Below are 15,041 nucleotides of genomic sequence, written 5' to 3' on the forward strand. Positions count from 1 at the left end.
TGTAAAATCAGTGGTGAAAATCAACAGATAATGTGTAAAAAAAAAAAAAAAAAAAAAAAAGTCAAGTGAAAAACAGATTCACCTTTAAATCATAGGATTATTCACAATGGAAGTTTGTGAGAGGTTCTCTTCCTCTCACCTACCCCTCTTTCTCTTCATCCTTCCTTCTTTTTTTATTTCACCATCACTCTGCAAGAACTTAGTACATTTAATCAATTAATTACATTTTAAAAAATTATTACAACAAATGATATCCCCACAAATCAGTTTCTCGTGCTTGTATAAAGCTGAGACCTCAGTATTACTTACATGAGAGAGAGAGAGAGAGAGAGAGAGAGAGAGAGAGAGAGAGAGAGAGAGAGACTGTTTGCACATTAAAAAAAAAAATATATATATATATATACGTATTTTATTCAATTTGATTTTCTTTTGTTTCTCTTGTTTTTACACCGTCCTTCCTTTGTACTTGCTTTGGCAATACGAATGTACGATTATTTGTCATGATAATAAAACACATGAAAACTGATAATTGAGAGAGAGAGAGAGAGAGAGAGAGAGAGAGAGAGAGAGAGAGAGGAGCGCGTGCAGGGTGTGATCTCGGTGGCTCTCGTAGCGCCAGTGAGAGAGAGAGGAGAGAGAGAGAGAGAGATTATAGCGGTCTACGTCGACGGTAACCGGACTCTGTGACTCTCGGCGCTCGGGTTTGGTAGAAAGTTGAGGGAAGAGACGGAGACGGAAAGCGGGAGCGGAAACACCGACCGGCGGTGAAGGAAGAACAATACCGAAGTCTGCTTCTCGACATTGACACTTCCACATCAGCAGCCGCCATCGTTACTGAGTGGATTTGTAGCAGCTGCTCGGGAGAGACGCTGTAAAAGCTCCACCGCAGGAAATGATGTGAATGTTTATAGAAAAACAGTTCCATTACATACAGAGGCGGCGAGCGCGCGCGCGCACGGGATGCTTTGCTTCACTAAGCTCCATTAGGAGTTACTTTGGATATTTTTTATTTCCAGTAGAACCCGCACACAATTCTCGCCTGTATTTGGACTTTTCCGTCGACGCGAGTATCGTGTACGCACTCGGGGCGCACTCGTGTTCCTCGGAGCGCATGCGTTCTCGGGAACCGGGGCTGTGATCGGCGGGGGCGCCGCGCGCGCGCGGGTTGATATGGCCGCGTCGGGAGGAGCGAAGAGCGGGAAGCTGGACGAGGCGCAGGCGCTGGCGCGGAGCTGCGCGGGGAGACCCGACTTCCTGCCGTGCGACGGACTCTCCATCTGCGCCACGCACAGCCACGGGAAGTGCTTCAAGCTGCACTGGTGCTGCCACCTGGGCTGGTGCCACTGTAAGTTATTACACCGTCACCTCACCGGTACTCCACCCGAAATACACCTCAACTCACAACCCGGCAGCACAATACAACCGGAGGAAAAAAATCCCATTGTTGTACACTCTGAAAATGAAGGCTCCACTAGGAACCTGTAGGGGTTCCTTATTGACATTAGGTCACTAGAACCCATTCGTTTTTCAACAACCTTCCCAACAAGGTTATTATCCTGGAGGCACTTTAGAACCGGTTGAAACACCTCTACAGGGGCCATTTGTATTACTGTGTACTTGGCTAGTGTTTGTCAAAATACACTATAGCATCACAGCAATATGTGCTTGTTGAACATCTCATTCCAGATTCAGCCCCCGTTTGCGGTTATAATAACCTCCAGTGTTCTAGGAAGGATTTCCACTAAAGTTTGGGTCGTGGCCGTGGGGATTTGTGCTCATTCCGCTACAGGAGCATTAGTGAGGTCAGACACTGATGTCGGAAGAGGAGGTCTGGGGTGCAGTCGGCGTTCCAGTTCATCCCAAAGGTGTTCAGTGGGGTTGAGGTCAGGGCTCTGTGGAGGACACTCGAGTTCTTCCACTACAAACTCGGCAAACCATGGAGCTCGCTATGTGTGCAGGGGCACTGTCATGCTGGAACATGTTTAGGCCTGTTAGTTCCAGTAAAGGGAAATTGCATATAGTTGTGTACTTCCAACTTTATAGTAACAGTTTGGGGAAGGCCCACACATACGGGTGTGATGGTCAGGTGTCCACATACTTTTGGCCACACAGTGGTTTTACATACAAAAATAGGTATGGTAGTATAATGGGTAGGGTTGCCACTTTACAACTCCAGGGTTTCTGATTCAACCCTGAATTTTGCAAGTTCTACCATGTCAGTGTGGGGTTTCCTCCACGGTTCTCCAGTATCCTCATACCTAACATGCAAACGCATTGAATTCCAGATCAAGCAACATTTACACTAATAGATTCTGTATGATTTGTGAGGTATGAACGTGCTTCTCGGACCAAAAGCCAACTTTTTTTTTTAGGTGGAGGATAAATGTGTGATAGGATAACAAATCTTGACCGGCCCCCTTTTTTTTCTGGACGTTTCTCATCCACTGCGATATTCCTTCTTTGATGCAGTTTTTAGTTCAAGCTGTTAGACTTTAGATAAATTTTTTTTTTTTAAAAATCCTATTAAAACCATTGTAAACTGCACCAGAAATATCAGACTGGCAGACAAGCTCAGATTTCTCACAGGAATAACAAGAATACAGCACTAATCAACACCAGAATCGATAAACACAAAAAAATATTTCAATATAAAAGCCTTTATTGCGTTTCAAGGTGGAGTTTTCCTTTAATGCCTGCCAAGGATATTTAAAAATCATTTTCCATCTCATTCATCATTGAGCCCACTGGGACAGCACTTACCACAAACCCGGGTTTAAAAGTTATAGTCCTCATAACATTATGGCAGGCCGGCATGTAGGCCAGGGAGTCTTCTGATTTAGTTTTAAGCCACGTGATGAAAGCGAAGTCCTTTATTTGTTGCCAAATTGCTGAACGCGTTACTGAAAATATTCTTATTCCAGGCTACAGACGGCTGCTATGACTGTCGGAGGATTATAGTGGATCCTTGTCAAACAGACTCCATTCTACCAATCTGAAATCTTGTTAAAATCCTTTTCTATTTCGACGTACTCCTTCCAAACCATCAAGGATTCATTTCAAACAAGCCGTAATCTGTTTTCCATCCAAACAACAAATTAGTTCATGATGAAATAATTAATGAGTCATGATGCTGGTAATTGCTTACTGATTGCTGTTTTGCTAGGAGGACATTTCTCATCTAATCAATACAAGCAGGCTCATCTGAAGCCAATCAGATGTTTAATAAGCACGATGGAATCAGCATGTGATGTAGTTACAGAGGTGTTTTCTACTGGTAATGAATAGGTAATAAGACAGTGAGATAAGGTGTCTATAGCTTGATAAGTTCTCATTAGGGCTGTCAGTATTCTGCTCTCAGTGACCACGTTTACACGGACAGCAGTAATCTAATTATTAACCTTATTCTGAATAAGACAATATTCTGATTAAGGTGTTTACATGAGTCGCTTTTAGAATATCCCTTTCATGTTCCCGTTTGACGTGTTATAGATCATAGATCGATTAACAGCACACGTCATTACGTCCCCACGCCACGCCGTCCGACGTTCCTCCAGAATTTCACGTATCGACATACAGTCCGTCTTCGTTATGGGACCGTATACAGTTTTGGGTGTTTTTATTTTTAATTGTACGAAAGCTTCAAGTGCAGATAATTATTAATTATTTAATATTATTTTAATTATTTGTCGTGCTATACGTGCAGATAGACGACTGCTCGGCGACATGGGCGCCGTCCCAAACCGTGTACTTACCTGCTATATATAGTAGCTGAAATACATGTATCTCACCTACTATATAGGAGATAAGTACGCGGTTTGGGACGCAGCCGTACTCTCTTGTTTGCCATCAAACGTTTGAGCGCTGCCGTGTGTGATCGTGTCCTGTCGCAAAATGCGGTGAAAACTCTCATACGAGGTTAATAGTGTGATTAAGGTGTGTACATGTCTGTAATACACGTCGATAACGCGACTAAAACAGGAATACTCCACGTCTTAATTCCATTTGTGTTTACTTCGAGTATGACTTTAGCCGGATTAAAGTAATAAAAAATTGCTGTTTACATGCTAGTTTCTTAATCAGAGTATCGTCTTAATCAGGTTAATATGGGATTATTGTTGTCCATTTAGACGTTCTAACTGTTCAAGATAAGAATATATATATATATATATATATATATATATATATATATATATATATATATATTTTTTTTTTTTACAGATCCAGGTATAAATGCTTTGTCTCACTGTTAAAGAAAAAAGAGCTAAGTGAGCTAAAAGACTCCTTAAAAGGTGGATTAGGTAAGATTAGCCCTTTAATATTTAAGATTAGTTCTCTAACCAGTCCCTCCAGGTTTTTGCGATCGCAGATATGAATACAAAATCATGCAAACGCTGTGATATTCATAGGGGCTTGCAATTTTTCTAAATACCGCAGATTTGGACCGAGACGCATCATGTGACGTCGTCACAACAAGCATTCAGTCAAAGCCCTCTTCGAATTCACGTGCATCGAACATGAGTACAGCTCAAAGGTCTCATTTAGCAACAAACATCACAGCAATTTTGTGTGATCGCAAAACAATCGTAGCAAAATCAAGCATTTCTGGCCTGACTAATGATGACAGACTAATGGTTAGGTGGATTAAACATTTGAATGATTCCCGTCCATGTTCGCTAGACTTCGCCCCCAAGAACTTAGATGGCCCATATGGTGTCTGATAATGACTGACAAGAGGTGCATCCAAACACAAACAAGCATTCCGGACCGCAGATTAGTTTTCCAAACGTTTGCTTCGTCCAGGGCTTAACCCATCGTTTTATTTTTTAAAATCATATTGTACATATGTGCCCTGCGATGGATTGGCACCCCGTCCAGGGTGTCCCCTGCCTTGTGCCCCATGCTCCCTGGGATAGGCTCCAGGTTCCCCGTGACCCTGTAGGATAAGCGGTATAGAAGATGGATGGAAGGATGGATGGATGGATATTCTACATATCTTCCAGGTTATTTGTACAAGTAAGGAATAATAAAAAAAAATGTAAATAAAAAAAGCACATTTAAAGGAGCATTACAAAACAAATGTGATTAGCATTTAACATGTCATGTTATGTAGTATTATTTAACGTAGGTTTCATAACTAAGTATCAGCTCTTCTTTTCTGGCAGAATTGTATTTTGTATCATCGCATGTCGTGAATCTCTACAACAACGTGATCAATCTTCTACCACTTTTAGTACGAGCATTCACAAACGTTCACGAAAGCAGGCAAGCAAGCAACAGGAAGCTGTTCATTTTCAACGTACGTGTGAGACATCATTTCAGCGAGAAGAGACAATGTGACAGTGTAACTTATGGAGATTTTCAATTCTATGCAGATTAGGTCTGATGCGATTCCTCACACCAGTCCTATTGCAAGTGGTCCAATGTTTCTTCAGATCCCCACTCACAACTTTTGTTAGGTGTTTAGCTGCAATTGTAGCCTTAGCTTCATCTCCTCCTGTCAGATACAACCTCTCGTTAAACGTGTACAGAGACGTTACGAAGAAAAACAAGGCTAAATGTCCACACAAACCGGAAAGCACTCTTTGTTCTCATGTTCAAGGTCTTCTTTTTTAAAGTAGTAGTTGCCAAACTCCAAGCTTAGCTTTTAGCTTGTTGCTAAAAAAAAGAAAAGAAAGAAAAGCAGAAGGACATTTTTCGTTCAGCAAGTACAGGAAGGTTGGCAAATTTTGTTAAACAGAAACATTTTCATTAAACTGGGCAACTGGGAATTAACAGCTAGATCTTGCGTACATCAAGGAAGGTACAAATGAAATCTGGACCAAATCCAGATGTCTCCCTCAGGCCTGAACTAACTGCTTTAACATCACATTTCACTGCATCTTAATCTCATTTCTTAGTACCCAGTGTCCTGTTCGTTTTTTAGATTTTGCATGATAACACGCAGGTCATCAGGCAGTTGTTAAATCTTTCATGAGCTGAGTGTGTGCGTGCAGCCGATCCACATACTGGGACCGAAATCCACCAGTCTAAGCAGTGACCTATTGAGCTGTTTTGGACTGAGAACTAATTTTTACAGAAGTGTGACACGACTGAGAGTTGATTAAACTCGGGGAAGGCGGTGTCAGGATCGCAACCCATCTGCTTTATAAACAACAGGCTTCTGTTAAATGGCGCCCGTCACCAAGGAGAATGCGGGTCATGTGGCTGGGAGAGAGGAAGTGGATTCTCAGATTCTTGTAAACATCTCCGAGGGTGTGTAGATTTGTGACAGAGAGAACGACTGAGTCGGATGTGTAAACAAGAAACTGTAATATGGAGATGCGCAATCCTCTGGGGGAGTGGCAATGAAAAATCGGGTCACTCAGCAGGGCTTTTTTTCTGTGCTGTAACAGTCCACATTGCCGGTAATGCTTTGATGAGGAGTTAGGGCAGTGTTCCTGCAGTAAAGCACTTCCCATCCACTGTTTCAGCTCAGCCCCATGTGCTGCCATTACTCCTACACTTATTACACCGAGGAATTGCAGTTAAATTGTGTAGGAAACATGCTAACCTCTCTCTCTCTCTCTCTCTCTCTCTCTCTCTCTCTCTCTCTCTCTCTCTCTCTCTCTCCTGTTTTAGTTATTGTCTACGTTTGGCTCAGTCACCTGGCCACTTAAAAATCACAAGGTTTGAAATTTTCAAGTGAAGCCGAACCACCCCTGAACTTGATTATTTTCCAGTGACATGTCTTAATCTTCTTATACCGCAGCAGTTTGTCAACATTTATAATGATTATTTTAACAGTTATTCATTAGTTATTAATTTAATGCTGTAGAACATCCTCAAATCAAATTACTTGATAAAATTAGCATGAAGTGAACGTAGCGAGCAAATGTTTTACACATAATTGTTTCCACATATCCGTATTCAAGCTAATACAGAGTATTCTAGTTTTGGCGCTCGCTAGCTAGCCATTCTATTCCTTTATCCAGCTAGATATATAGCCTACTAAACATTATAACACATTACCATGAAGTGTCGCTAGCTAACGTTAGCTTGAGGACAGGAGTAGTTTGCTTTGTTTTTTGATTGATTGCCTGGCCAAATGAATCAAAATAGCTTCTGTTCTGAGGAAAATGCTAATAGCTAAAAATTCTGTGGGTGTTTTTTGAGACACCTTTCAATTTATTTTCATGACTTCTTTTCATTGGACGCAAGCATCTAGCTAACTAGCTAACACACCATCTAACTCTTTTGATAGACGCAGTGTCCTAGTTTGCAAGCTAGCTAGCGTTCTCCTTCTCTTCCAGTTATTTAATTTCTCTTCAGTTATTCAGTAAAATTCTTCTGCAGTTATTCCTCTAACCCTGTAAGACCTCACTATCTGTTCATCAACATTGTTCCTTTATGTGGCAGAAACTAGCAGAAGCCAATGCAGTTACTTCAACAAAAAGGCATTTTCTAGTTCTTTCTCTTTAGACTTTCTCACCACGCTGTAACTCTCCACACCTACACTGCTGTTAAGATGCATTCATTCTGTTTTAATATTTCATCAAGTTATAATGCAAGAATTCTGCCACTGTCTGTGACTCACTTTCTCAAAGCCGCCGCATTCGACAGCGTTTGCTTTTCTCAGTGAGTTCTGACTTCAGACAGTGGAAAGGAAGTTACACAATAAATTGGAGGAATTTTAAAATGACCTGAACTCACCCTGATCTTTGTTTTCCCATTACAAGAAAAGAGAATGCTGTATTTCTGAAATATTAAGCATGTTTTTGTCTTCATGCTTTGTTTTTTTTTTGTTTGTTTTTTTTTTTTAAAGCAGCTATTGCATCAGATTGCAAAGCCTTGTGGATAAGTCTACACTGATGTTGACTCTATCCTTTAGGCCTCCAAAGCCTCAAGAAAGAAGCTACACTGGAGCTAATAAAGTGTCAGACTAGCCCTTAAGATGGCGAGAGCGATTTGCCCCAAGGGGAAACGGTTATGGGAAACAGACTAGGCCGTGGTTAAAACACTACGGGAATGCAGCCCTGAAAAACCTATTAGCTGTACATTTTTAAGCTTTCCTGGCTCTAACACACCTGATTCAGCTCATTAAAGCTTTGGTAATCAGCCAGTGAATCACTAATGTGCCAGGACTGGAATTGGAAACCGCTGACTTATTGTCTATGCATCAACATGAGTTTATTATGTACCAGAATAAGGAGGCACCGGTCACACAGGCTGAACATAAGCTCTGTTGTAGGAGTGTAGTTTGAGCATAAATTGCCAAAAAAAATTAACTTGACAGTTTCATCCCAAGATTAAAAGATGATCATAAATGTAATATGTTGTTGTTCACCATATTCAAATTCGGATTAAGTTAGCCGGCGTTAGATATTTCTCGTTGCTGTAGTTCAATACTAAAAGGCTATAAAATACGAGTTTAAAATACAATATTTAATATTTAAAATACAAACGAAGCACAATCCTTTTATTTTGTTTACTTATTTATCGTAATGCAATCATTCATTTATTTGAAATAAATAAATGACGCTTAAAAAAAGACAGACCGTCTTGGTCATTCGTCTTGGAATATCGTATTGTTCATTGTATGTTGTTACTTATACATTACTTATTATTCGTATTGTTATTTTTATTGTTAATGTGTTTCTGACTTGCTGGTGATGGTGAAATACCATCATTCTGTGTAGCTACATTTTACTCTATCAGTCCCTCCAGGATTTTGCGATCGTATAAATGGATGCAAAATGAAGGAAACTCTGCAATATTCACAGGAGCCTGCAATTTTTCAAAATTACCGCAGGTTTTCCGCATATCTCGGCCAGGACGCATCATCTGACGTCATCGCAATGCGCATTCAGCCAAAACCCCCTTCGATTCCCGCGTGTCGAACATGAGTATAGATAAAAAGGTCTCATTTACCGACAAACATGACTACGAAAGACTGAGCAAAACAATTTTATGCGATTAGTAGTTTTCCGCAAAAAAAGCACCCAAAAAATATTGCATCTTAATTTTGAAAAAAAAATAAAAATACGCAGCTAAATTGAGGTAAATAAAAATACAAAAAATCTGCGAAATCCTTTACGGATTGCTCTATGATCAGTTTACACACTACTAGTTATGACGTTCTTACTACGCCATGCTAGTTTGAAACTAAATCCTGTGTAGTTCATCATATGGGTCATACGTCAGGACTGACGTTACACCCAGACCTACCGTACAATCAAACTTACCTTCAGCTGGTGCAAGGAGAAATTTCATCACGTTTTTTCCACACATTTCGTGTCACACTGTAACATGGTTGTAACACTGTGGGGGGGGACAAAAGATTTCTGTGATTTTTTTTCTTTCTGTTATTGCTATTTTGGACTGTTCAGGCAATGTTAAAAATACAACAGACTACAACAGAATGAAGAATATGTTAATGAGCTCCAGGTGGAGCAGGAGAAAGAATGTTCCAGACACATGAGCGTGAGCGTGAGCAATGCCTCAGGTCCAGAAGAAATGATAAACTGCCAAAACACAGCTCTGAAACAGTTAATGAAACTCACCTCCTTGCCTTATTTTTTTAACATTTATATCTCACAGTGACTTGGATCTGGTCTTAAATAGAAAAACTATACATTCACCTAAAACCTGGAAGGTCCGGTTATATCACGGTTTTATTATTGCGTGTCTATAAACATTACACATTACACAGTAAAGCAGACAATGTGATCAGGCCTGTAAGTTTAAACCGTTTCACTTTGCATTGAACACTGTCTGCTGGAGGAATGTCTGAGGGAAAAAAGTTGCACAATAAACTGCAGGAAGTTCAGACAGCTGTGTCAGCGGCGTGAAGTCACGCTCGGCCTCGTTTCGCTTCACAAAGGTCGGTGCGTGCTGTCGCAAAAACCATTTAACCCAGGACATTCAGGTGTAGCCTTTCGAGTCCGACCTTTCCGTTCAGACAAAATCGCAAAGAACAGTCTTTTATCCTTTTTCAATTCCACACACAAGCACTTGCTGGGTTTTTCACATTCATCAACACTATTAGTGTGTTCCAAATGACATACTGTACACTTATACTATGCACTATACACTCTGCCATCTAGTGTATGAATTTTAGAAGGGTCGTATCGTCTCAAATGGCACATTTCGGTATTGTGCGAACCGGAAGTATATGTTGGTTCCAGGTCGAGGACAAATCACGTCAAACGCACGTAATGCGATGGCGCTAGCATTTGCAAAATAGCCAAACAGATAGCAAAAATGAATTGGTACATTTTACTCTTTATGTTAATGTTTCCTTTTATGCCCAAAAAGACCTCAGCCACCGTCAGACACCGTGTAATCGTCTCCGCAGGCGAATTTTGCTTGCACAATTTAAAATCAACATAGTAAGTTGTGGTTGTGGCTGCTGGCAATGTAAACATTTAAGTTCAGCATCTGAGCCTGATATACGTAGCCCCTCCCCATCCGCTACTTAAGGAAAGCTGCGACCGTTGAGTGCATGAAGTGTCCATCATTCCACACGTCGTTTTTTTTCGGTTGAACGAGTGTATCATCCGGGAACTTAAAGTGCACTTTGTCTTTTGGGGTTTTTCAGTGTGAACACACTCATCACACTATTTATTCTACAAAACGGTGTAGAATAGTGTATGAGTGTGCGATTTGGGACGCACTATAGTTGACATGTTTTACTAACCCAATGCTGTCATGTTAATGTCATAAAAAGGCTGAGTCAGATGAATTTATGTTGAATTTATGGTGATTTTGCATACTTTTATCTCTCGATACTTTGTTCTTGCCCTAGAACACAAGCTTACAAGAACACATCACATGTAAAAATATTGTAATCAGGTCATTTGTTATGTCTATTATAATGCAAGCGGCTAATGTTAGGGCGTTTTCAGACCTGCAGATCTGCGCTTTGTTCTGAAACAGGGGCTTACGTTATTACAGTGTTGTATTTTCTCCTCGGCTCGGTTCGCTTTCACGAGGCAACCTTTCAAAGCGTAGCAAAATGTGTTTATGCAAGTCACGTGTGAGTAAACTGTCGTCTGATTGGTCAGAGTGTGCCTGTTTGCTACAGGGTTCTGCTCATAGCGGTCTTCCATCAAGATAGACAGCAACTCCGTGAGCTTATTGTGGCTTTCTTTTTATCTGTAGTTATAATAATTTATCCAATTTATATGTTCCATGGAGCGATTAAAACCCAGCTTCTTGAGACGCTCGCCAAACACCTTGTAAATCTCTGTGTTTTTGTGCGTTTTTGAAAGTTGTTCAGAAATATGTTCGTCAGACCAAATTTCACTGAGTTTTACCTCCTTTTACCTCGTCTTTGGTCCAAGTTAAACCGCGATTCATGTTGCGCACCGTTAGCAAAATAAACAAGCTTTTTACGTAACATGGTTCCCATCATGCATTGCTATACAGGTTGGTTCGTTGGTCTGTTGGGTCGGATCGCCTTTCTCACCGCAAGCGAACCGCTCCAGAGTCCGTTTGCAGTCAGGCTGAGACCACCTCGTGCAGGTGCTTCAGGTGACGGATTGTTTAGGTGCGGATCCGAGAGAGATTGCAGTATTCATATATAGAACAAACCAAACCAAGGGAGAAAACACACCAGGTCCCGAAACAAATGCTCCAAACAATCCAGGTGTGAAAACGCCCTTAGTCTAACTCGAAGGGGTTAAAGATACAACTGCGTATCGAACAATACAGTACACTCAGTAGACAAAATCATACTGCTCATATATTACACGAGGTGCATTAAACATTTAAACTTAATCAAAGACACACCCCCTATCTTTCTGTGTATCTTGAATCTCAGAGGCTACAGGGGTTTTAAAAACACTTCGCTTAAGCATGCTGTTGGGTGAATGGCTAGTCTACAGGTGTAATTTATTACCTTATGGGGCAATGACTACAGCAGCAATTGGAAAATTACTGTATTGAAAAATTCCTCAAATCCTTAAGGTCCGGTGCATGGGGGCCAAATACCCTTCATCCTTTTGTCATTGTGAGTGGAACTAGATGAACACACACACACACACACACACACACACACACACACACACACACACACACACACAAAGTAGTCTCTCTGCTGCATTCAGGCAGCATTGCCCGGCTGAATGGTACTTTTATAATATTGAATGTTATGTTATTGAATGTTATAATTGAAAATGGAAGCCTAAGGCACATATTCAGGCACTGATTGTTTTTGAAAAATGCATCATATAGAGACATCACCATATTACATATATTCGAATTTTAAATCTTGTACATAGTCACATCTTTCCCCCTAGACACTTACTCAAGGCATTTATTTGGGCGGCTATTTCTACATTTCGTCATTATTTTGTACTCTTAAGCTTTTTTAGCCGCTTTACCCACGTCCTCCTATAGACAGATCAGCAAGACAGTACATTAAACACTATCTACCTCACTCCACATTACCCTCACGGACCGTTATCCTGATTGTTGCACAACATATATTTGCTTATTTTGTACATATTTACAAATTTTTGCATATTTAGTCTGTGTATATACTATATTGTATATTTTTGTGTAAGGGAGACTTGCAAAGCAAGAATGTCATTGTGTGGTCTAAACCGTGGTGTTTTTACTGTGCACATGACAATAAATCTCTTGATTCTTTTATTACTATTGACAAATGTCCAAGACCCAAGGTCAGTGCACAGGGAAAAAAGACTCCTATAATAGCTCGACGGTCAGAAGCTAAGCTGCTCCAGCTATCAAGTGGCTCTGCCCCATAGAGCTGACAGGATGTTTATTCGACTGCTGCTGTCATCACTTTGTACAAATGACATATAGGTATTAATAACCTCACTACAATAGTGAAGGTGTGAAGCCGACTGGGAAAACGGGTTCAGTTCACAGTGTAACTGTCACATCCTGCAGCCTACAGAATGGGTTTTCCAAATCCGCTTCGTCTTTCATCTGTGTTTCATTACCTGCGCTGCTTAAACACACTCCTCTGTCAGTTTGTGTTTGTCTTGTTAGTGTTATTCTGTGCGTTATTGAGCCAGTCTATGTCTTTATTTAACTACCAGTTCACTGAGTGGTTCAATGATGTACACCAGCTGAACACCTGTTGGAGAGTTCGGAGCGATTTCAGTTGTCTTGTAAGATTATTACTTGTCACGTTGTATAAGATGATCCCAATAAAATCTGTGTCGAATTCTGTACCAGACTGTACAACAGCACGCGTTCACCATGTCAGAGTATATACGATGAAGATAATTACATTCTGCTTACGTCATTAATCAGTGTGAGCTGGGCTCCTGCAGGAAATGTTGTTGCGTACACAGAAACATCTTTAAAACTGAGTGTGAGGTCATTTTTTTTGTCAGTTAGCATATTTCATTTACGCCCTTGCCACTACCGTATTTGTGTCTGTCCCAAGAATTTCCCATCATCCTGTGCCATCCATCTACTGATCACCTTTAACATTAAAACCACCTGCCTAATATTGTGTAGGCCCCCCCTTGTGCTGCCAGAACAGCTGTGACCCGTCGAGGCATGGACTCCACAAGACCTCTAAAGGTGTGCTGTGGTATCTGGCACCAAGATGGTAGCAGCAGATGCTTTAAGTCCTGTAAGTTGTGAGGTGGGGCCTCCATGGACTTGTCTGTCCAGCACGTCCCACAAATGCTCGATCGGTTTGAGATCTGGGGAATTTGGAGGCCAAGTCAACACCTTGAGCAATTTTTCCAGTGTGGCAGGGCACACTATCCTGCTAAAAGTGGCCACTGCTATTAGGGAATACCAGTGCCATGAAGGGGTGTACTTGGACTGCAGCAATGTTTAGGTAGTTGGTACGTGTTAAAGTAACATCCACATGAATGCCAGGACCCAAGGTTTCCCAGCAGAACATTCCCAACCCAGAGCATCACACCGCTTCCACCGGCAAGAACTGCACAAAATCTGTTAGCTGTCTTTGTTCGCAGTGGCACTAAACTGGCCACTGGTGAGTACATCACATGATGTGTTCTAACACTGCCAATCTCAACTCACAATCAAAGAATTCTTTTACAATGTGGGTTTTTCGTCTGTAACAGCCAAACCGAGCTGAAAACCCATCCACCACCAGCATCAATAGACCAAATGTGGGAATATCATTTGGAGGAACAGTGTACAGTCAGAAGGGATTTGAGACCCCATTGAAAATATAGCACAGTGTGCTGCTCAATACAGTGAAACAGAAGCAAAAGGGAAAGATTCTGCTGCAAGCCCACAGCCACAGTTTTTTGAAAAAAATTAAAATAACAGACAACAATGCCCAAGTGCTGTAGTACAGCTAAAAGACTATAGAATCCATTGCCTTGGATGTCCGTCCAATTTCTGTTGTTGAGGATGTAGTATTGATATTGAGCCTCATTGTACACTTCTGAGCAGAAACCTTTTCAGATACATGTCTACCTGAAATGGACAGCGAGGATTTTCAGCAGTTTCAGTCAGGGATTTTCATTTTTGGAGGATCACTAGTATTTGATGATAACTGAAGCCGCATCTCCACAGAATACTTGCACTGTAGTACCTACTCTTACATTTACTGCCGGTGCACAGGTATAACAGAAATTCTCTGACTAAATTTAGAAATGTTGTTTCTGTACATTACTCATAATTTCAGTTAAATGGAGGAGCTACCAGGAAGTCATGCTGGGAGTCTCTAGTGTGGGTGGTGCAAGAACCACGCATGCAGTGATGTAGATACAGAGTAGGGATATAACCGAATGCAAGTGCACTAGTCATGGTGAACAGATCATGTGTTCTGAAGAGTTACAAATAATGTTTTGCTTTTAAAGCTTCTCAGAAAGGCTCACAGGGCATCTGGCTGAGACTAGAGGTCTGCATCGATATCTGTGGGACCACAAGCATTTACAGCGTTCATTTTTCATCCTTAGTAACTGCCTGGTCAGGGTCGTGGTGGATTAATTTAGGCTATACGTTTTGATTATATTATATTTTGGGAGCCAACTAAATTTGGTCGAAAACATCGTAGGCAGGCGCGAACAAAAATAAAAACGGAGTGAGTGAAGTTTAAA

At 41.1% G+C, this 15,041-nt stretch overlaps 1 protein-coding gene across 1 annotated transcript in view; it reads left to right on the top strand.

The window, feature by feature from the left end:
- Nucleotides 1-593: 593 nt before the first annotated feature.
- The window catches only part of c26h3orf70 (chromosome 26 C3orf70 homolog), a 29,516-nt gene continuing 15,068 nt past the window's right edge, over nt 594-15,041 (top strand). The window contains exon 1 of the mRNA XM_017458156.3: nt 594-1,345. Coding sequence (XP_017313645.1) covers nt 1,171-1,345 — 175 coding nt within the window. The 5' untranslated portion in view covers nt 594-1,170. The remainder of the gene's footprint in view (nt 1,346-15,041) is intronic.

Source organism: Ictalurus punctatus, chromosome 26 (assembly GCF_001660625.3).
Source record: "Ictalurus punctatus breed USDA103 chromosome 26, Coco_2.0, whole genome shotgun sequence".
Lineage (NCBI taxonomy): Eukaryota > Metazoa > Chordata > Actinopteri > Siluriformes > Ictaluridae > Ictalurus > Ictalurus punctatus.